Source organism: Arachis ipaensis, chromosome B3 (assembly GCF_059453495.1).
Source record: "Arachis ipaensis isolate K30076 ecotype BB chromosome B3, ASM5945349v1, whole genome shotgun sequence".
NCBI lineage: Eukaryota > Viridiplantae > Streptophyta > Magnoliopsida > Fabales > Fabaceae > Arachis > Arachis ipaensis.
The window spans coordinates 8,554,699-8,575,843 of record NC_142438.1 but is presented as its reverse complement, the minus strand read 5'-3'; the positions used below and the strand labels follow the sequence as shown (position 1 = coordinate 8,575,843).

The 21,145-nt window shown below is 35.9% G+C and overlaps 3 protein-coding genes across 3 annotated transcripts; all 3 read right to left on the bottom strand.

Annotated features, from left to right (window-relative positions):
• Positions 1-334: 334 nt before the first annotated feature.
• MSI3 (Transducin family protein / WD-40 repeat family protein) lies at positions 335-2,860 on the bottom strand. The gene is made up of 6 exons (XM_016331384.3): positions 2,409-2,860; positions 1,967-2,290; positions 1,722-1,865; positions 1,108-1,232; positions 875-970; positions 335-705 (listed from the first exon to the last, which is right to left on the bottom strand). Exons 1-6 carry the CDS (start codon positions 2,712-2,714, stop codon positions 474-476), a joined length of 1,227 nt encoding a protein of 408 aa, XP_016186870.1. The 5' UTR covers positions 2,715-2,860; the 3' UTR covers positions 335-473.
• Positions 2,861-4,517: 1,657 nt separating this feature from the next.
• LOC107628784 (heavy metal-associated isoprenylated plant protein 26) lies at positions 4,518-5,424 on the bottom strand. Its single transcript, XM_016331385.3, has 2 exons — positions 5,197-5,424; positions 4,518-5,102 (listed from the first exon to the last, which is right to left on the bottom strand). Exons 1-2 carry the CDS (start codon positions 5,278-5,280, stop codon positions 4,713-4,715), a joined length of 474 nt encoding a protein of 157 aa, XP_016186871.1. The 5' UTR covers positions 5,281-5,424; the 3' UTR covers positions 4,518-4,712.
• Positions 5,425-16,788: 11,364 nt separating this feature from the next.
• LOC148569769 (uncharacterized) lies at positions 16,789-17,637 on the bottom strand. Its single transcript, XM_088506618.1, has one exon. The coding sequence runs from the start codon at positions 17,635-17,637 to the stop codon at positions 16,789-16,791; it is 849 nt and encodes a 282-aa protein (XP_088362744.1).
• Between the last annotated feature and the right edge of the window lie 3,508 nt (positions 17,638-21,145).

The window sequence follows — 21,145 nt, the reverse complement described above, 5'->3', positions numbered from 1 at the left end:
AACTATGCTTACAACTGTCATTCTATGGGGTAAAATTTATTGAGACATGTGAAGATAGATATTTGCTTGTTTTTGATAATAAAAACCCTCTCGCGTTATACCTTCACAAGGTTGTACCTCTTAATTCTAGTGTTATTTCGTTCGCCATACTTTGCCATTGTGCTAATATTGTAGATTGAATGGATTGTAGATTTACAAGAACCAATTAACTGACCCTAAATTATGAAGTACTATTAATGGAATCCACTTTAACAAAATTGGTGGATTGACCCTTTTATATAGATTAACGTTTTAAACGGATTTTAACTACGGTAGGAACTTTAAACTTTTAAGATTTCTTCACGCAAAGAAAGTCTTGTTCTGAATAGAAAATGATAAATCATGCTCCAATGACACCGTATTCTAAGTTCCAAATTTTAATAGAAGAGAAACAGAAAGTAATTTAAATAATCTCAGCCTTGGGTATGATTTGGTTAGTTTTGACCATCAGCTGTCCAGATATCTTCGTCATCACCATCTTCATTGTATATATTCTCAGCCATTTGCCACACATGGAAAGAATTGTCCTCAGCCACACTTGAGATAACCCATGGTTGATTCTTGTTCCACGAAAAGTCCGATATCTTCCCTTTGTGACCACCATGAGAGAAGAGTAGCTCAGGAGGGCCACCATCACCATCCCCTTCATTCTGCTCATCCCCGACTCTGAGTCATCATCACCACACAAAGCATGCAAAATCATAAGCCACCGTTTTTAGTAATGTGTAACTCTTTGCAAAGGTGTAACCAATAAACACATAACAAAGGAGATCAACACAACCAATGTCAAAAATGAAAGTGAAACACCCTTAGGAGGACTCTTTTTTCCTTTTACCTGCTAAGGTCCCAAACGTTCAGCCTTCTGTCAGCACCTGAAGATGCCAACACGGTCTCATGATTAGGATCCCACTCCACCTGGTACACCTCATCGCTACATACATTTAGAAACAAACAAAAACAGTGAGCAAATATAGTTATACAATATGACTTATAGCTTGCTACTGTGATTGCAACATGAGCGTAGTAGCAACAAAAGAAACACATAACGTGATACATAAAATGACATACGTGTGGCTACTCAAAACATGCAGTGGCTCCGCCAGTTTCCTTGTATCAAAGAGGGCAATGGTGGTGTCTGAAGATGCTGTAGCTACAATCCATTCATTATATGGATTGAAAGAAATAAAGTTCACCTGATTTGACCCAAAATCGAAAAATAAATAAAAACAGATGGAAGAACTGAATGAGGAAGAGAAACCGATATCAAGGGTAGCCAATTGTATCAGAAACAACAGTGTAATCTCACTGTTCCAACATGAGAGTTCCTATTTCCTAAATTCAAGGAATGAATGTGCAAAGACTAAAGGACATATAATAGTTCAACGCAACTTCATAATACAGAAGATCCCAATGGAGGCAGTTCTCTTAATGAAACTAGAACTCCTCTTTATATTTTCCTCTTTTAGGGGAATTTTGGATTTTAAAACAAGTTATTATAAGAGATGCTAAGATCAGATCAGCACAAGCAACATGGACTTCTACATGACATACACATTACAGAATGATCAGACTCACTATATATGCTGATCCTTTGAACACTTCTATTAAGAATTGCATAAAACCAACTTAATAAGCTTGATGAACAAGAAGACTCTGTAAGCATTAACAATCACAGGCATTACCTCATTCTCATGTGCCTTGACTGATTGCTGGGCCTTATTTGTCCTCAAGTCCCAAATGATTAATTTGCAATCATCGCCAACAGAGCCAAATAAACTCTCGTGCTTTGAATGCCAGGATACATCCCCAACCACGCCATCATGTGCCTGACAAGAAATAGCACACAAATTAACAAAACAACCAACATCAACATCACAAAACAATTACCATTTATCAGACAAGCATAATTGAATCTCAGCATCATTACCTCAAAAACATGGATCGCATCAAGCACATTATCTTGATCCGCAGCTAACACATCCCACACGCAAATCTTTGAGTCATGGGAGCCACTCAAAAGATAGCCTTTCTTAAAAGGGCTCCAAGACAAACCATACCCTTCTTTGTCATGACCCCTCAACCTCAAATCAGGATCACAACCACTACCTTGTTCCTTTCCATGCTGCTTCTCAACATCAAACACATAAACCTCAGAACCACAAGTCTTGGAAGCAACAACACTAGGGTTCTGGGGCATACTCCTCGCCCTATTCACCTCCCCATCAACCATAATCCTTTGGGTAACCTCCACCTACAAAGAAATAAGTAAATGAATAAATAAATCTCACTGTGTCATTTCATCAAACACATGGCGCCAAAAACTCAAAGCTAGTTAGTTTTCTATTATTTAATCATTAACAAAGTTAAACCTTGGGCAGAACCGGGTTTTCAGCGTCAACAGCAGCAGCGACAGGCTGTGATGGGTTGGCAGGAAGAGCAACATTGGCGAGGATGAGGTAGTTCGGTTCGGAATTTGAAGTGTGAGTTGCGTAAAGGATCTTGTGGAGATTGAAGGAAGGATGAGAATGGGGTTGTGGAGAAGAATGGAGCCAGTGAACAGTGAGAGAAGGCCATGGGAGAGGGTGCGAAATGACAAGATCGTACAACAACGGCGTGTTCCTCTTCCAAACGGAGAACTCTTCTTCGACATCATCATCGTACTCTTCTTCCGCCATTTTTTCTTTCGCTTTTGCCGCTCTTTCTGTTTTCCCTCCAAAACTCTCTCTAATGTGCAATGGAAAGAGTTTAGGATAGGGTTTCTTTTTTTTATTTGGGGGAAAACTGGAAAAGCTTCGTTTGAACCGAACCGTAATTGTTTCCCGTTCACGGTTAGACCAGTCTGGGCGACCAATTTAACCCAACCATGGAGACATTTGGGCCTGAATTGGCTGGGCCAGAACCCCAAAGTCCAATACGAGCTTCGGCCTTTAATTTTCAGATTTTGTATTTTTTTTTTCTTTTGTTATTATTGTCTGAATTGATTGATAATTAATTAATCTTAACCTTTGTTTTTAGGGTCAGACAGTAAAGTGTCACATTCATCCATTCAACTTTGTAATTGCAATCAATTAAAGGGAGTTGCTTTAAAAATTGGAAACCGATCATGTAGTGTTCAATCATTTCTGTGATGAAATGATAACTAATCTAATAGAAACACTTTCATTTTATCATAACAGTGTGCATGGGCCATATAGGGGACTTGTTATCATGCGTCAGCTTGGCGAAACATATGAAGTGTACAAAATGGATTTTGAACCTTTATATTGTATTAAAAGTTAAAACAGAGAGTTCAATATATATACACTACTATTTAATCAATATTTAAAGATTAGTAAATTTTTTCACAATGATCATTTCTAATTTTTTTCCAACATTTGGAGTTTGAATTATTTGTATGTGATAAAGTGTAGGCGTGTAGCGGCAATAATCACCTCCTCAGTCAATATTAGTACATTTCAGCTATTTTATTGACTTTATAACACTTTCTTTAACTAAGGTTGATTTATTTTTGCAGAAACATTTTTATCATTGTTAGATATCATGTTAATATTGTATATTTAAATAATATGATTTTAAGGAATACGCTATGTTCCAGATTTAGCGCCTAGTGTTTGTAAGGAGATGAGAGTAAAGGAAACGGATTCGTTGTCGGTTAAAGAAAAAGGGAAGAAAGAAGAGAACGAGACTATTTTATTTTACAGATGGATATAGGTATAGATATACACTGGATGAGTATAATTGTTCCTAATAAAATAACACTATTTGATTTAAGATATAAAAATAAAAAAATAAAAATCTATTTAAAAAAAAATTAAAGTATAGAAATTAAATCTTTTAATTTCAATTCCTATTATAATTTTAAAAAGAATATAATTATAAAGTATATAATTTTTCTCATTTTTTTGCCTACAAAATTTAGATATAGGAGTGAGATGAATGATATACGTTTTCAAAATTATTAGAGGTACACAAATCAAATTTTGTGTTTAAAAAATTTAAAAAATTTAGAGTACATAAATTTGGAGAGTCCAATATTCCAATTTGTATACCCAAATTTTTTTAATTTTTAAATACAAATGAAAGAGTCCGAATAAAAAAACGAGAAGATCCGATTTTAATATTTTATACTTAAAAAATTAGATGGTTCAATTTCAATACCGATTGAATATTAGACGGTCCAAATTTTGCTGCTAACACCACAACGACATAAAATAGTCGCATACTTTATATCTACGTCCTACACTATTCTTCCTTCTATATTTAAATTAAAAAATATTTTTTTTACTCCAATTTGTTTTCATACAGAATTTGTAATCTTAAAAACAAATGTAAATAAATTCATAATCAATTCAAATATGTTATTATGTCAATACTGTCATATGACTTCATCTCTATTTTTTATCAGTATTTTGTTAATAAAAAATCAAATTAATGATACCATCTATTTTTTTCTCATGTAATATGAAGAACGAAACGACTAAAACAAAAAGAAAATAATATATCACATTAATATTCAGAAATAAGAACCAATGATTACAGACAAACCAAACTTATCTTAGTTTTCACACGAAACAACAAACACTACCTAACCTGTTATACTTTTTTTTTTCTTTTTCTATTTTTTGATTTTGCTGCAATAATTAAAAAAAAAAGCGAACAATAAGAAAGTGTAATTACATAACGGCACATGCGGCGGGATTCTCGTCGCTGAAGGCGGTGGTGTACCTGACCTCTGCTGAGCTGGCACGCGCCAGCTGTGAAACGTTGGGGTCAACAAACTCCGTGTTCCTCACATACCCTGCGGGTGCTTTCTTATCGTACACCCCCTGAGCGTATGGGTGCGCCACCACGTCATACGGCACGTATGGCCACAACTCTGCCCTCTTTCCCGTCCTGTGACCAATTCGCGCCACCACCTTCGAAGGTTCCACATAGCCCTGAACAGTTACCTTGTTCGCTTTCCTCTCCACTTCTACGTTCGTTACTCCTTTCATTCCTTCCACCGATTTCTTCACCTTCCTCTCGCATCCTTCGCAGTCCATCTTCACTTTCACCTCTACCGTCTACAGATTCATAAATATCATAATATATTAACTAAGTTAGATTTGATTAATCAAATATAAGTTAGTTAATTAGGTATTAAATTTGATTAATTACCTGAAACTGCTTGCGCTTCTTCTTGAGCTTGGAACTGCTGTGAGAACAGTCAAATAGATCAGAGATGTGATCCAGAGCACCCATTTTTCTTTTATTTCTCTTGTTAGCAGATTGATTGATTGTGTTTTACTTTTGGGTTGGTTCGGTTGTTTAAGGGAAGTATATATAGTGAGAGTGAGACTCTAGCTACTAAGTAAGGTATGTTAAATGCTAGTACTTTTATCTATTATTTATACACGACCTTAGTGGGGTCAAATTCAGACTACCAAGACTTATTATAAATTAAATATATTTAATTTTCATAAGGTGAATTAATATTTGTGGCTAAAAAATTTAAATATAAGAATGAGATGAATGATATATTTTAATATGGTAATTTTTTATGTCTTTTAAAATTGTAAGAGGTACATAGATTGAATCGAGTGTTTAAAAAATAAAAAAAAAAACTTAGAGTACATAAATTGGATTTTTCGATTTGTGTTTAAAATATTAAAAAAATTTAGAGTACACAAATTAAAAAGTTTAATTTATATACCCTAAATTTTTTAATTTTTTTAATACAAATCAAATAATTCGAATACAAAAATAAGAGAATTTGATTTTTACTGCTAATATCACAATTACATAAAATACCTATACACTCTATAACTATATCATACACATTCATCCTTCCATATCTAAATTAAATTAAAAAATGCAATAGGGTAGGAAGGTTCACGGAGAGAATCTAGGGAGTAATTCTGTGTAGCATCGCATGGCAAGAGTGTCAAGTGTGAGCGTCAATGCTTGACAGTTGTCGGTTGGTTTTTGTATTGAGTATGGTGGTTATGCGCCACATGTTCTGTTTGGAAAGGGCGATGACATTTGTTTCGGTTAGCCATGGAGCTATCACATAAACCAAACAGATACTATAGCAGAACTAACTATATGACACAAAATTAGAAGAAATATTATTTGTATATATAGATTTTTAAAAATAATATTTTATATCAAAATCAGCTATCAAAATGAATAATAAATATATTCGTATATAAATATATGTATAATTTAATTTATTTTTAATATATATTTATATTTTAATATATATTTTATATTAATAACTAATTTTAGTATTTTTTTATATTTTTTATTATAATATAAAAGACTAAAAGTCAGTTCTTTTCATTTTTATTATTTTTATAATTCTTTTGATATTAAAAATAATATATATAGTACTATCATATTCTCTTAGAAAATAAAAATGGATTAAACACGTCAAAATGGATCGAATTCGTTAGTTTGGTAACAATTTTAAATAAGTAAATTTTGTTTAAAAAATGACCTGTAAAAATAAAATTTTAATGGAACTAGATTGATTAAATTGTGAATTAAATAGATTATCGGTTAATGTGTCAAAATGTTTTTCAATTTTTTACCAGTTTTAATATTTTTAAGGGATAAGTACTTTTTTTGTCCCCAAAGTCGAAGGTCGAAATCAATTTCGTCTCTAATCTTTTTTTTTTATTAAAATCATCCTCAATCTTTACAAACACATTAAAATCGTCCTCCCCTCCTTATTTACGAACATTTTTGGACACATTTACTTCTGAAATTGTTACCGGTAGTTAAACCACATAATGGTTTAGAAAATTAAGTTTTATTTTAATTAAAAACCTCACCCCCAAACCAGAATCATAAAGCGTCTGCTAGGGTTAGGGTTCCAGTGCAGCGATGGCGTCGGAGAGCTCAAGGTCTTCTCGGACCAGTGAGTCTGCGCAGAAGAGGGGACTTCTTTGTGGGCATGGAGAGAGACCAGTGTTGCGAGTACTATGAGGTAAGTTGATGTTTTATTGTTCTCAGCTGACCCCAACATTTTGTTTCTGGGCACTGAGTATGGTAGGTTCATGTAGGTTAAAGATGAGTGTCAGTTTTTCTGTTGGGCAGACCCAGAAGCTGAAAGCGAAGATCCGGATGTGAGAAGGTTGAAGAGAAAAGTTATAGCCCTAAAGGCAGACTTGAAGGCATCTGAGTGGAAGTTGAAGGTTGCTACAGTGTTGGGCATGGTTGGCTGGGTTGGTTGTTTATTTTGCTGGCTGCAGGTTTTGTTGAATCACAAACAGGGTTTACCATGTTTGCTGCCTCTGAAACTGGGTTGATGAAAGTTAGGTAAAAAATAGGGCAATTTTAGTTAGTTTGTACTTAGGCATTGAAGTCTAATTTATGTAATTAAAAACTGCTGCTGTGGCTGGATAGTATTTTGGTAATGAAACTGGTTTTTGTAGGTTAGTTTATGTGTATGTAAGTGATGGTGTCTGTCTGTAATTTCACAAGAAATTGGCAATGAAAATGAAAATGGTTGCCCAAAAATATGACTGAAGAATTGTGTCTGGTTTAGTAATGCATAACATGTAGTATGTAATATTTGCTCAACATCAGAATGAAAGCAGAAACAGATACATCAAAACACAACTATGTGACTTCATTCATTAACAAACTAGGGGTAATAAACTTAAACCATTCAACAAACCAGATGACAGTTGGTGGTAGAACCAAACAACAGTAATTCTATTCACTTTTACACAACATTAAGCATAAAGAGTATGTAATAAGTTGCAATCAAAATGAAATCTCACAATCATACGGTATGATCAAACTAGCTCTACATTAACCAGCTAACAACTTAAATAGTTTCTAAACATTGTTAAAGTTTTTTCCAATCCATTTGAGGCAGTTTTGCCATGAGCCTCAACTTTCTTGGAAAAACATGTAGTGTAATGTTGTGAGTGAAGGAGACCTTGTTCATAACTGGTTGGCTTGAGCTGGATGCACCCTTCTCCTTGGCAGCTGGTGGTGGTTAGGTTGAGCTTCTGATGGGCTTCATCTTGGGCCTTCGCTTGGGAGTAGCCGCTGGTGTTGAATTGGGCCTAGATGCATGTGTTGTGGGCTTGGGGATGGGCTGGGAATGGGATGACTTGGACCTAGTTATGGGTGTTGAGCTGGGGGCTGGTTGGGGCTGTGATGATAACTTTTCTTGTGGTTTGGACCTCTTCCTCCCTCTGGTAGTAGATTGCACAGCAGGTTGTGATATCTTCCTTCCTCCATTAGTTTTCTTGGCAGCAGTTTGTTTAGGTGGTTGGGTCTGCAATACACCAACGAGGAGACAGATAAACCCTAACATACATATGAAAAATATTGCAATAAACCCTAACAGTCATGTGGAGAACTGAACTTACAGGGAGGGGTGGATTGCTGCACCTTCCTCTCTTGTGACCTAATGCACCATACTTTGAACACCTCTGTATCTGCCCCCTCTTAGACAAGTGTATCTGGCATCTAGTCTCTGATTCATCAGGTCCTCTTTTCCTTTTCTTCACTGGTCTGTGGCTAGGCTTCCGATAAGGTGGTGGCATGACATCATCGAAGTTAGTGTGCTCCCATAGATCAAGGCCATTGAGAGAGTTGATTATCGATTCATAGCACTTGATATAGGCATCTCTCTTGTAGCAGTCATCCACAAACGAATCCAATTCAAGACCCTTAAAGTTTATACAGCTGATGGCATGTATTCAAGGAATTCCACTTAGCTGCCATTTCCTACATAAACACTCATGAAGAGACAAATCAACATCATATTTGCTCAACCCATTGACAACCTCATAAGTTTGTGCAGCAGACCAGTAAGGTCTCCACTCACCGGCTACCCTACCTCTTCTCTCTATCTTCTTCCTAATTCGAGGTAAAATTGTTCCATTAAACTTCGGATTATGTTCCACCTTCTTCTTAAAAGCTATACTCAGCCACGAAGTATGCATTATTCCAACCCTATGCGACTAGCCACAAGTATGCTTAAGGTTCATGGAGCGAAGCTGCCAAGTTGCTTCCTCTTTCATCTTAGCAGCATATAACCAAAAAGGGCAGCCAGGCTGACAAACGGCTCATCACTCTAACCAAGTCAAGCTTCACATACCTGAGTCCCCTTCTCGTTTGTACTGCATACGACGTCACAGCGTCCTTAAATTCATGTCTTGAAGCAAAAACTGTTCCCACCTCCCACTTGTAACTACTCATATCTTTACAATCCTTATGAATTGGATAGCTCCTTGTTTCATTGTTATCTTCCCCTTTTCCTTCCTCATCATCTGAACCAACACCAACCTCGTACTCCAAATCCACTTCATCGCTATTGAAGACTTCCTCATCACTAAAATCGACATTCATAACCCTTTTTCCTTTATCAACACTCTTACTATTCTTGGCACTTGTATCTTCCTCAAATCCACTCTCATCATCATATTTCTCGTCACTATCTGTAAATTGAATGTTGTCTGCACTATCAACCTCAGGATCAGACGGAATAAACTCGTCATCATCGCTGTTATCATCGCTATTTATCTCAGTCCGTTCATTTTCTGCAGCCACATCTGTTTCTAACTTATCTCCTTCATTGCCTTGTTGCACATCATCATTTTTCACCTCTTGACCTTTTTCACCCTCATAAACCACCAACTCATTACCGCGCATCTCCTCTGTTTGGCCTCCAACATTAATAAACCCAGCTTCAGGAAATTCTTCTGCATCCTCAACCACATGCACCACAAACACCTCAACATGACCCCTCAAGTTCGCTATTTTGCACATCTTAAGTGCATCTTTATCCGTAGCAAATAATTTCAGGGTCTTCTCTAACCATTGACTAGCTAGATCCTTATACCACATAGCTGAAATGTTCTCTTTGGTGTATCCGAACTGCCTTAACTCTGCATATGCCTCAAATACAGACCATCAATCACTATCAACATCTTCAATAACTGTCTTTTGTCCCCGTATATACCGCAACATCCCATCTTCATATCCAAATCGACCCCATGGTAGACAGTTAGAGTAAAGCTTCCCATTTCTTAAAGACACAAAAAAATCAAATCAAACCCTCGCAATAATAAGATACTAAGAGAATCTGTTCAAACATTATTACCTTCAAACTCGAAATGAAACCGTCACAAATGATGCATACATACCTGAATGTCGATGACAATGCCGGACCGACCTCCTTCCTCACCGTTGCTAGCGACCTCCAAATGCAGTTCCGATACTCCTCCGATGACGACACACCACTGCTAGGACATCATTGAACATGAAACATCACCTTTGAAGTGTGTAATGACAAATGAGATAGTGAATGCCTTTCGCGGGAATAAAAAACGAAGCATTAGGGACCCTCAGGAGTAAATGTGTCCAAAAATTTTCGTGAATGGGAGGAGGACGATTTTAATGTGTTTGTAAAGATTGAGGATGATTTTGACCCTAGACCTTGGGGACGAAAAAAGTACTTATCCCTATTTTTAACTATTTAGCTCAAATATTTTAAGTTTTAACTAAAATATTTTAAATTTAAACAAAATAATCTATTAAATAAGTAAAATTTTTTATATAAATTAATATTTTAATGTAAAAAATGATTTATTTAATTAAAATTATTTATTAGAAAAAAAGAATAATAATATACGTATAAATGTTTTTATAGATCAAATTTAATTAAATTGGTCTAATATCAATAAAAATTATTCTCATCACTTTTATTTACTTATTCAGCTAGATTTTATTGTCAAATTTGTTGGAATTGGTTTATAAAAAATTTATACGTATAGCATTTCTCATAAACAAAAAGATTAATCCATTTGTGATTAGTTCATTGAAATTTCTTTAAATAGATAATACTTTTAGTTAGAGATAAAAATAAATAAAGCAATCTGTCAAGAACTTACAGCCTGACTTGTATTCGGCCTGACTTGATTTGGCATGTTGTAAAATAAACACAAATTTAAATTTTTGTAAAAATTTTAATATGATAATAAATTAAACTTAGATTTATTAATTAGTTTTATTAACCTATCAGATCTATTTGGATTTATTAAAATATAAATAAATAAATAAATTTTTATTATTAATAAAATTATTAAATATTTTAAATTTATGATAAATATTTTTATATATTAAAAAAATTTAAAATTTTTTATAAATATTAAATATGATATATTATAAATAAATATTTTTATTAAAATTAAATTTGTAAATAATATTTTTAAATATTTGTATCTTTATGAAATAAAATTTATCAGACTTTTTAATTAATTTTAAATTAAACCAAAATTAAATAACAGACTAAATTTACTACTTAAAAAAAGTTTATAATAAATTACTGATCAGATCAAAATCGATTAATCTGGCCTGATATGTTTCTAACCTTCTACCCCTAGTTCTAGTTTAGAAACTCTAATTACTTATTTAATTTTACATACTTAAATGGTCGAACCTAATTTATTGTTTGGGTCGGGAGAATTTAAAGAAAAAAAATAAAAAGAAAAAAAAAATAAATAAAATTTTTATTGTTCGAATGAAAAGAAAAAAAAAATGATATTTACTAAAATATTTTCACCCAAAAATGAAATGAAAATAAATAAAAATATGACAAATATTAATAAATTATACATTTATTTTTTATTATTAATAAATTATAATTTATATATAATATAAATAAAAATATTAATATAATTTTATGTCATTCTAATTTTTTTCACTTTTATTTTTATCTAAACAAAAAAAAAATCTCTATTTTTTTTACATCTATTTCTTCTTCATCTAAACAACATACTAATAATTTCACTCTTTCTTCAATTTTTTCTCCTCTCATTCTCCTTTCTTAAATGTAAGGGGCAAGCTGGTTTGTCACTATTCTAGGCTTCAAGCTAGGATGGGTATATGAGACAAGATTCTTAAAAGTGGGTCCCTGGGCCTTTAAGTCAAAAGAATGGGAACGAAATAAGGATGAAGGGGCGGTGGTGGTACATAATGTGAAAGAAGTAACCAGGAACATAACTATTTTAATTAGTGAGGATGGTTAGTTGTATCCATTCTTGGAACTGCTAAGACCAATACTTGCATCATCACATGCCTTGTTTCCATTGGGGGACCCTATTCGGAATAGATATATATGGCTACTTCATTGTACAAATTAACGCGTATATTCATAAATATCTCTTTGTATTTTTCTTTATATATAGTCATGCACGGATCTTATCTTTGGTTTTTTTGACTGGCTCTGTGGTACTCTTCTTATCTTTGTTATCATTTTCTTTTCGTGTGGCTCATAATTTGTTATTTAGTTTGGATAAGTAACTTTGTTTCTTAATTTGGGGATTTAAAAGAACCGCTTCCAAATGATATAGATACAAGTGTCAAATACTTGGATGATCAAATTTTTACCTCCTCTACTTTTCAACCTTCAACCTTCAACCTTCCAAGCTTTTAATCACAACCACATTAATATATTTGGTTAATAAGTATCTTAAAAATATTAATCAAAATTATTTATATTATTTTTTTAGTATTAATTTAAGACTAAAAATATGATAATGTATGCTTTATTCAGATTATGGGATACATGCAATTGCCTTGCTAACTTTGTTCCTTCTATGTACAAAATTCACTTAGTCGGTGTCACAGTTTTCTAATACATATACATATAAAATTGGAACGTTGTGCATATAGCAATGGTTTTTAATGTTGTTCACCCCTTTCCTATGTTGCCAACGAATCTTTCGCACACAAGAATGAGGACAAAATAAAATACCTTTTGCTAAGACATACAACTAGCTATGCTTGGGTAACCACATCCCATGTAATTTATACAATTGTTTTCTTCATCCAAAGCGTTATAGTAAATAGCAAAGCGTAATTCCAATACATTCGAAACATTTATATTTATAAAAAAAAAAGGTTCGTTTAGGGTGTACAACAATGCAAATGACTAAAATCAATCAGTGGTGGAAATATTGAAGATCCAAAATTAATAAAACCTTTGGTTGACTCGATGCGTTTCAGGTTGCATATAAGACTATGATTTTAATTAATCGAATTATTTTAAAAAAAATCAACAGCTTAAGTACATTGGTTAAGTTTTTTAAGTAAAACTACCTATTTACTAAAAAGACATATTTTAAGCATGAAGAATTTCAAAACATTTCTATATATGACTTAACCAAATCCTTAATTAATTTAGTTAGTTCATCTCCATCACTAGTTAATCATTAATTAATGTTTGTTGGAATACTGAGATGAGTTACATTACATTACGTGACAAACTCTCTTATAGAAGTCCAATAAGGTTTAGACAGTTGTTTTGTTGAGTAGTGATATCAAATCTTTGTGATGAAAATTATGAGTGCTGCCTAGTGATGACTCATGACACATATACATGCATTGACCTACATAAACATATCATTCTTATAGTTGTGATAATGGTTTACTGTTGTCCATGAGTTGCTATGTAGATAAAATGAGATTCGAATCTCAATATTTATATAGGGTTTAGATGTTTTTTTTGGAGTTTTATAGTATTTTTCAATTTGATAAACTAATGAGTAATTTATTGTAGATCGAAGTTTCATATAAGAGTTTTTCATTAGCCAATAAGTTATTGCAGGCACAATGCTGGATTCAAATTCTTAACACTTTATTAAATGAATTAGTGAACTAACTACTAAACTAACCCAACTTGATTAGATACTCTCTTTTTTTTTTTCCGTATACCTTGTTTAGATACTTTTTTTTTTCTCACGGTATTTTTTAATCTGGCAAGCCAATGACTAATCCATCGCGGTACTGAGCTCCATTTAAGAGTTTGTTGCTGGACAATGAGTTGTTGCATGTACAAAGCGAAATTCAAACTCCCAACACTTGTTTAAGCAGACTAATTAACTAACTACTAGACTCCAATTTAGTTCCTTGGTTAGATACTTTATTAGGTCTTTTCTTCCTTCTCTCTCTTTTTTTTTTTTTTTTGCCCAAAACAACTTTATTTATTGACAGAAACATCCACAATATATGGGAACAAGCATTACAATTCAACATTTTCACCATATAAACTTGAACATGAACTAATACCAAAAAAAAAAAAACTTGAACATGAACTCAAATTAAAGGAGCACTCATAATCATAAGAAAAAGAAATTGGAAAAGTGATGATATGAGTCAAAAAGTGACCTTATAAAAAGCACTTATTTTTGCCGACAAAAAAAAGGGACTTAATTTTGGACGGTCTTTTAGAAAGCACTTTAAGAATTTGGACATTTGGGTTGCCATGGGAGAATGATGTGGCAGCAGTTTTAGGTCAGAAAATCCATTTCTTCTTGACTAAGTTTTTGGATAACACTAGGCCCATTTTCTTACCATTAATTTTCAGAAGCCCATGTCTAATTACTGGGCCTTGTTTGAATAAGTTTATACAAAGATGCTTTTGTGACGAGATATACCCAAAAAAAAAAAAAATATATAAAATTGCCACATGAGTTCGAATCTCTCTCGATGAAAAAGAGAGTATAAGATGTGTGTGTGTTGACCAAATAAAAAAAAAAAAACAATATAATTTAATAATTTTATTTACATTTAAACTCTAACCTATTGAAAAAAAAAAGAGAGCCTCTAATAAAACTCTAAACTTTTTCTACTTGTTCACTTCTAACGGTGAAAAACACAACAAAACAAAACAATATTGTTTTAACTTTTTATTAATTTTATACAACCAAATTCAGGAAATATGGGAAAGATAAAGTTGCACTACTACTGCACATATTGATTGCAAAACTTTCCGTAGATCAATAATTAAAATGTGAATAAATCATGATAAGAATAAAAAAAGAAGTGGGATCCATATCCATTTGCGAGTTTTTCTCACACGCTTTCGTTGACTGACTAACTGAAAGAAAATCAAAGTAGCATGCAAAAAGGTCAAAGTTGCACGACAAACCACAACTTCGTTCAAGTTTCTGAGCTCTTTCTTGCTTGGATACATACCCAGCAGTCAATGAGTCAACAAAGCATGCATGGGATTGAGATGGCTCCTCTCAATTTCATAATTCACATTATTTTATGCTTTCCCTTGGTCGGTTCCAACTTAGTATTATAATGAAATGCTAAAAAATGCTACGTACGAAGGTGATTACAGTTTTGGCTTTTTCAGCATAGTTTACTTCTTGGTGGATCCGTCTGATCGTATTTATTAAGAACCAAATTAGTTACTACCTTAACTCGCTGCAAAATTTGTAGTTACTTTCCTGCACTTGATTATGTTGCCAGCTAATATAATAAATTTATCTATCTACCACCTAGCATGCCATGACAATTAGCATGTCATGACAATGTTAGTGTTGTAAGTGTGAGGAGTGTTCCTATATCAAAGAAAGTAAGAAAAAATAAAAAATTTATAAGATGAAAAATTTATTCATTTACTATCTTAAGGTTTTGAGTTGGATGCAGTGTAATCTCATTTTATATTTTCTCCCTAATATTTTGATATACAATTACATCTCAATAAAAATTAATATTTTCAGCTCCACATATATACTATCTCATTGTGGAGATCATACTAAAAAATACAATGAGCGTTAATATTTTATTTAAATTAAAGAATTAAACCAATCATAAGATGGATAACATTTTAAGTAGACATGTATTGAAATTGTAACAATATATAAGTATATAACGAATTATATTAAAGTATAGTGATTGTGAATGTAGACGCAAACTTAGGTGATTGTTGTGAAGCAGATCGAGATCACGCTAGTTGTTGGGGAATGTAGTGCCCATTTTTCTTCTCCAATTATGCATTATGGCGGTGGTCCTAAGATTACCAAAAACCATTGAACCATATGCATGCTTTTAACCCATCCAACTCACACATACAATTAATAATATAATGCGCTTCTCTTTTTAATTTCCACGCATAAATATATTCGTACGGAACTGCATGGAGTTGGACAAAGTCTTTCAAAGACGTATATCAACCCCACAAATATATATATAGCTAGCTTCGCTGTGCTTAATTATTAGTAGTTATGTCTATAATAAAATTACCAAAAATATTATTCGTATATTAAAATCAGTTACTAAAATTAATTATTAATATATTTATATATAAATATATATAATTTAATATTATTTTATATTTATAAATAATTTTTGTAATTAATTTTAATATACACGTAGTATAATCCTAAAGCTATACTGCCTAGGCCACGTGAAATCAAATGTTAAGGAAATTAACTCTAAATTAGATTCGCATAACTTTTTCCCCAAAAGACACTATGCACCATTACTATAATTGCTATGTGACTAACCTAGCTGCAATGCTTTGTTGCCTATACGACTCAGGCACAAGATAAATTAAAGCATTATAAAATACAATCTTAAAGAAATATTGAATTTAATTTGGTCACTGTATAGCGAAGAATAGTTCGAGGATATGCACAACAGCACAAACATATTTTGATAATCACAATAGTTGATTCTATGATTTGGTTAATCTGAAATTTTTAAAAACACACGAAAACAACTCAAATAATTGATTTATATAACTCTGATTCGTCTGTTATAACTAGCTATGTTATAAATTTATAATTGAACATTATCTTAACTTTAATTTTTTTTTTTTGAAATCAAACAGCTCAACACAATAGAAGTGGAGTGACCAACCAAGTTACATAAACTAAAAAAAAAAAAAAAAGGACCTACCAAATATAACAACACAAATCCGATCCCATGTCATCTCTGGTATAGCCATCAACAACTAAAGGGATCCCCACCGCTCCACTCGTTAGTACTACTCGAAGACATGTTGATGATTTCTTCAACTCCTTTGCTTGTGTGCTGAAAAATCCGTCTATTTCTTTCCAACCATAAGTTCCAGACGATCGCGCAGAAGCACCTCAACCGGTGATTACGCTCTTCCATCCTCCTCGGTTCTTCTGTCCAACTAAGAAAGTGTTCTTTCATCGATCTTGGGTAAGACCACCATTGGCCAAAAGCTGAAATCCAAGCACTCCACACCTGCCATGCAAATATGCATCCTAGAAACAAGTGATGTACATCCTCCACCCCGTTGTTACAGAGAACACAAGTAACATCTTCATGACTGATGATTCCAAACCGGCTCAACCTGTCCTTTGTATTCACTCTTCCTATCAGAGCAAACCAGACAAACAGCTCCACTCTAGGCGGGACCAGCCCCTTCCAAATAGTCCTGGTGAAGCTGTAACTGGTTACCTCCTCTGGGATCAATTCTTCCTGCATCACCTGCACAAATGAGTTAGTTGTAAAAACACCTCGCCTATCATATTTCCACACCACTCTGTCCTCTCTGTTATGAATTAAGTTCACAGGTCTCAAAACCTCGTGTAATGCACTCAGTAGTTCCAACTCCCATCGGAAGAGCTCTCGCCTCCATTGGAAGTTCCAAATCCACTCAAGCCCATCCCAAAAACCACAGTCCCCTATAACGGATCCACACTGGTTTGAAACAGAGAAAAGCCTCGGGAATCGGTTCTTCAGAGACCCACCAAGCACCCATGTATCCTCCCAAAAACGTGTCCGACGCCCATCCCCAACCACCATGGACAGGCCTGCAACCATCTTATCCCTTAAATGTTGGTTCAGGATGTGTAACTGGCAAATATCCTTCCATGGTCCTCCTCTAGTAGGCGGTTCTTGAGTCCACAGAGGCTCATTGGGGTTTAAATTATGACAAGAAGCTACGACTTTTTTTCACAAGGGGCAATCTTCCTTTGCAAATCGCCACCACCACTTGAATAACAGCGCTGTGTTGCGAACCATAGCGTCCCCTACTCCCAGTCCACCTAGTTTCTTCGGCGCCTGCACCACCTCCCACCTTACTAATGCCATACCAGTCCTACCCTCTTCTGAGCTCCACAGGAATCTTCTCTGTAGTGAAATCAATTTCTCAGCCACCGCTTTCGGCATCTTGAACAAGCTCAAATAGTATACTGGCAGACTGTTCAACACAGATTTGATAAGTACCAACTTCCCAGATTTGTTCAGCACCTTGGCCTTCCACAAGCTGAGTTTTTCCTCCACCTTGTCTATGATAGGCTTCCATGTCTTTACCAACCTCGGATTAGCTCCTAGAGATATTCCAAAGTATTTAACTGGAAGGGCATCCCCCTTACAACCCAGCAGGTTACACATATGCTCGACCCATTGCTCCTCACAATTAATTGGAATCAGGCTGGACTTATCAAAATTGATACTCAGGCCTGACATCAACTCGAAGAATCGCAGAAGCCTCTTGTAATTCCTTATAGTCTCCTCCTCTGGTGGGCAGAAGAGGATAGTGTCATCAGCAAACTGAAGGTGTGACAAAGGTATACTGTCTCTACCAACCAGCAGCGATGATATACGACCATTCCTCACTGCCTCGCCTATCATTCGATGCAGCACATCCACCACTAATACAAACAAAAATGGAGACAGTGTGTCACCTTGTCTCAAACCTCTTTTCATGTTGAAAGGCTTAGATGGCGAGCCATTTATCAGCACCGACATAGACGCAGTGGCTACACACTCCATCACCCATGCTCTCCATTTATGCCCAAATCCCATTTTCTGCAGCACAGTGTTCACAAAGCTCCACTTAACTCTATCATAAGCCTTTTGGAAGTCAAGCTTAATTAGTGCAGCCTCCTTTTTCCTCAGTTTGAGCCAACTAACTGTTTCACACGCAATAAGCGCCCCGTCGTGAATTTTCCTTCCCTGTACAAACGCACTCTGGGTCTCTCCTACTAATGCTGGCATCACTGATCTCATCCTCCTAACTAGCACCTTCGAAATAACATTATACACACACCCCACCATACTGATAGGTCGCAAATCTTTAATCTCCTTTGCACCCATGAACTTAGGTGCTAGCGCCACCCAAGTGATATTGGCATCCGCCGGTAACCTGGCCGTCTGGAAAAACCCCATCACTGCCGCCGTGAATTCAGAGCCAATCTCATCCCAGCATCTCTTGATGAAGTTCATGTTGTATCCGTCACACCCTGGCGCCTTGGAGGACTCACAGTCCCACACGGCCTCTCTGATCTCTTCGCCCGACGGTATCACTTCTAGAGCCATAGCATCCTCCTCACCTATTTGAACCACCAGACCATCTCTGAACCCCATAGTAGGAGAGTCTTCCTGATGATATAGATCCTTATAAAACTGTCTGATAGCAACCTTTATTCTAGCCTGATTCCGAACCAGCCTGCCGTTGATAACCAGACTATCAATCCTATTGTTCCGCCTTCTTGCTGAAGCTATATTGTGGAAGTATCTTGTATTCCTGTCCATTTCATTCATGTGCCGAGATCGCGACATCTGCTTCCAGTGTACTTCTTTTCTCACATACCATCGCTCACAGCACTTAACCAACGCCTTTCTCCTAGCCTCCAGTGTTCCATCATATACTCCATTGCTGACCATATCATCAATCTTCTTGATCTCTTCCTCAAACTTTGTAATCTTCTTATCCATGTCACCAAAATTTGCCTTATGCCAGCTTCTCAGTGGTTCTGTCAGCGCCTTCAATTTATCTGTGAACTGTAGCTCTCCTAACCCTCTCCACTCCTCCTTCACCATCCTGAGAAAGCCTTCATGTGTAAACCATGAATCAAGACTCCGGAACGGCCTGGGTCCTCCTCTCAGCTTCCTACCCTCCACTATTAGCGGGCAATGATCTGACAGACCCCTTGGTCCACCTGGCAAATGTGCATCTGGAAACTCTTCTAACCACTCCAAGCTAACCAGGACTCTATCTATATGACTGCAAGAATGCCCGCGAAACCATGTAAACTTCCGATCGGTGAGCGGCAAATCCACTAAGTTCATGTCCTGAATCCAAGACTTAAAATCTTCCGCAGACCTTGTCAACCCGGTGTTGCCTCTCCGTTCCTCTATATGTACTATTTCATTAAAGTCTCCCATAAAACAGCACGGAACCTGACATAACCCCGCTATATAGCTCAGCTCTTCCCATACCTGAACCTTCTCGTCTCTATCATGTGCACCATAGACCAAGACAAACGCACAGTTGAAACTAGTTTTTAATATCACTCCTTCAACACACAACCACCTCTCTCCCTTATAACAGTTATTCAATTTGAACATCTCCTCATCCCAAATTAGCAATAGTCCACCAGACGCCCCTTCAGACCCTACATATTCCCAACCTGGACTACCTTGTCCCCATATTCTTGCAACGTCAAATTTCGTCACTATCTGCCTTTTAGTTTCAATCAACCCTAGCATTTGTAACCTATGTTTATTTCTTAGGTCCTTTGCTATCCTCAACTTTCCATCTCCCCTCAACCCCCAAACATTCCATGAACTGAAAATCATTTTAAAATTGTTTTACACACCTGCTTTGCATGTTTGGGTCTGCACCGTCTCATTTTCGTTTTCTGCTTTGCCACCTTTCTTTTACGAGCTATTTCTTCGTTCTGCGCTTGTAGAATGGCCATGATGTCGTCTTCTTCATCATATAATATCGCTCCTGATTCGCGTGCCAGCTCCCAGGTCTTTCTATTTTCTACTAACTGCTCCTCCACATCAGTGTGTTGGTTGTCACTTTCTTCCGCATCAGTCCCCTTCCCCTCTTGGCCCGCTTCAGTTTCTGCAAAGGCTTCCTCAATCTGCCTGCCGGGCACCCTACCGGTTCGAGCACAGCACTTATGTGGCTTTTTTTCACTCCCGGTTTCACACCCTGGCCTGGCGCTATGTCTCCCGTGCCTCCCCTCAGCGTAATCAGCCAGCGTCGCACCTCCCTGCCTGCAGCTCTCTCGAATTTTGTCGCATTGGTCTCCCTTTGCTGTCGGAAAATCTGGGATGCCACACCGACACCGGTCAACCGCCGCCGATGAGCCATCTTCCCCACCACCAACTCCACTTCCCGCGTCATCGTCAGCGTCAGTCCCAGGGCTTTGGAGTCGGACCGGGCCACCACGTAGCATCTGCCCCCCCTGGTTCCCGCTGAGACGCCCCCTTCCGCGACCGTCCTCGTTGGTCGTCGCCTGCCTTCGATCGACCGGTGGGTCTCCATGGGCGCCGCAGCCTTCTCCCGTGCAGATCAGATCTGGAGGAATGC